Source organism: Aplysia californica, unplaced genomic scaffold, assembly GCF_000002075.1.
Source record: "Aplysia californica isolate F4 #8 unplaced genomic scaffold, AplCal3.0 scaffold00767, whole genome shotgun sequence".
NCBI classification, from domain to species: domain Eukaryota; kingdom Metazoa; phylum Mollusca; class Gastropoda; order Aplysiida; family Aplysiidae; genus Aplysia; species Aplysia californica.
The window spans coordinates 45,643-47,824 of NW_004798037.1; the positions used below are offsets into that span (position 1 = coordinate 45,643).

The window sequence follows — 2,182 nt, forward strand, 5'->3', positions numbered from 1 at the left end:
TTCTCTCTCTCACACACACATACTAACAAACAAACACACACACACACACACACACACACACACACACACACACACACACACACACACACACACAAGTTGAACTGGAGTCTAGCCTCAGACGGATCAATTCAGATCGCCACAAGTGTTTTGTTAAAAGTCGCTAATTTCAATTGATTATATAGGGGCCTAGATCTACTTTTATTACATGTATTCTCTAAGTAAGACGAGACTAAGAGTAAGATCATTAATCTGCAAAAAACATTACCATTCACCGCAAAGAAAACAACAGAAAACAAATCGACAAATTCGATTTTATATGTAACTACAAGACCACTGGGCCCAATTTTATATCTGCTAAAGGTAAAATTCAACGAAAGACGTAGATCTAAATCTAGCCCCTACACAATAAACTGTTTGCGAAAAATAATACGGTAGATTAGTAACGACAGAAACTCACTGTGTTGATGTGTAGATTTTCTTCCTCTCGACCGACTCTTTCTCGAATGCTCACTAGAGGAATATTACTCTCCGATTCACAGTTTCTAGGCCAAGACCTGCCACTACTCAGATCGTCGTCCACACATGTTTTCAGTTCCATTGTTACGAATCGCAGTTGATCTCGAGTCCGTTGATCTAGCCACGATACTATAATAAGAACAAGCTTAGCAGTTCGTTCAAAAAGAACACCCTACGAGAAAGACGGGGTCTCGATTTATTGCACTAGCCAACTAGCATAGGCCTAGCCAGTTGTGTGATGGGGATCACAACAGCACACCACAGATCTACCGCTAACACTCCAGCACAGAATAGGACTAGCAGACAAGATCGCAACGAAACCACAAAGACAACATTGTGCCATTCGCGGATTATCTCTTTCACACTATTTTTACTCGGCACAACTGCATTCTTCAAGAGAAACACAATTCGGGACAGCAACAATCCACACTCCATGTATTTTCACTCCTTCCATTGTGGCCTATTTCCATTGTGCTGTCTACTAACGGTACTGTCGTCGACCGCCTATCCTAACCTTCATAAGATAAAGCCAATCCTAAGAGGATTAGCCAAGCCGAAGTGTTCATGTAAATAACTGAATCAATCCGAGTGCGAGAAACGAAATGGAGACACGGAAAATCTCAAAGTTAGCTATAAAATTGAAGTCTAAACTTAAACAACACCTACTGAAGCTTTCTGGGCACTGAAAAGTTTGTTAATGTATCGGAGAAACGAGTTTAGGTGTCATTTCGATCGAGTGCGCGTAGGAATATATACCCGCTGATCCATGCAAAAAAGTGCGAGGAGATTAGCATTCAGCCTTTGGCCCTAACCCCAGACGAGTCCATTTTCCCTTCGTTTGATCTGTCACTGGTTGCCGCTACGCGAGAGAAGGGTCGACTCCATCTTTAGGTTCTCCCAGCAAAGTGGAGAGTACGAGGGGGACGACCGGCGAGAGTGAGAAATCGCGAGTGGCGCGGTCGGTGCTCGACTGCCTATTATTATGCTGGTGGAAGTGTCGTGATTGGTGAGGAGGTCGTTACTTCGCACGTCGTGCGCGAAACACCAAGCAGTCATATTATTATTGTTGTTGTTGTAGGCGCCGCAGCAGAGTTGAAAAGAATGAATGTTCGCTGCTTCTCTTGTGCCGTAAAGACACCTATCAATTAATAAAATTACGTTCATGTTCCGCGTTTCCCGTCTCCTACTGGGCGCAGATTTGTAGCACTTGATGCCCTACTCGAGCTGAACATATTGGCAAAGTATTGGAAATGGGGTTTTGAGTTGTGAGGTGGGGTGGGACATGACGAGGGAGAATTAGTGTTGTCCAATCGTCTTTTGTAATATAATATAAGCTATATATTATTATTATTGATCTCTTTTCTGTTCTTGTATTTTGCGGGGTTTGGTTTGGAGAGGGATCTGCGGTTGATGTCGCTTCTTTGTGTTGTTATTCTTGTTAAATTATTTCTAAAGGTGGGCGAGGGGGGGGGGACTGGACGAAAGCAAACCCAGCAGATGTTAAATCGAAATTTTCTGACCATCGTTAGTAAGATAGAAGAAGACAAAACGAGAGAAAGAATTTTAAGTGGACGAGTTAACCGTGTGTCAACATGTGTGCAAACGTAAAATGATAAACAGACATCACAGTACCAAAAGAGAAACTTAGAAATTCAGGAATAAAAAG

The 2,182-nt window shown here is 42.5% G+C and overlaps 1 protein-coding gene across 1 annotated transcript in view; it reads right to left on the reverse strand.

The window, feature by feature from the left end:
- The window catches only part of LOC101847151 (serine-rich adhesin for platelets), a gene marked incomplete at its 3' end in the record, with an annotated part of 39,264 nt that extends 38,055 nt beyond the window's left edge, over positions 1 to 1,209 (reverse strand). Inside the window, 1 exon segment of the mRNA XM_005109332.2 lies at positions 458 to 1,209. Within this exon segment, the coding sequence (XP_005109389.2) occupies positions 458 to 598 (141 nt within the window).
- Positions 1,210 to 2,182: the final 973 nt, after the last annotated feature.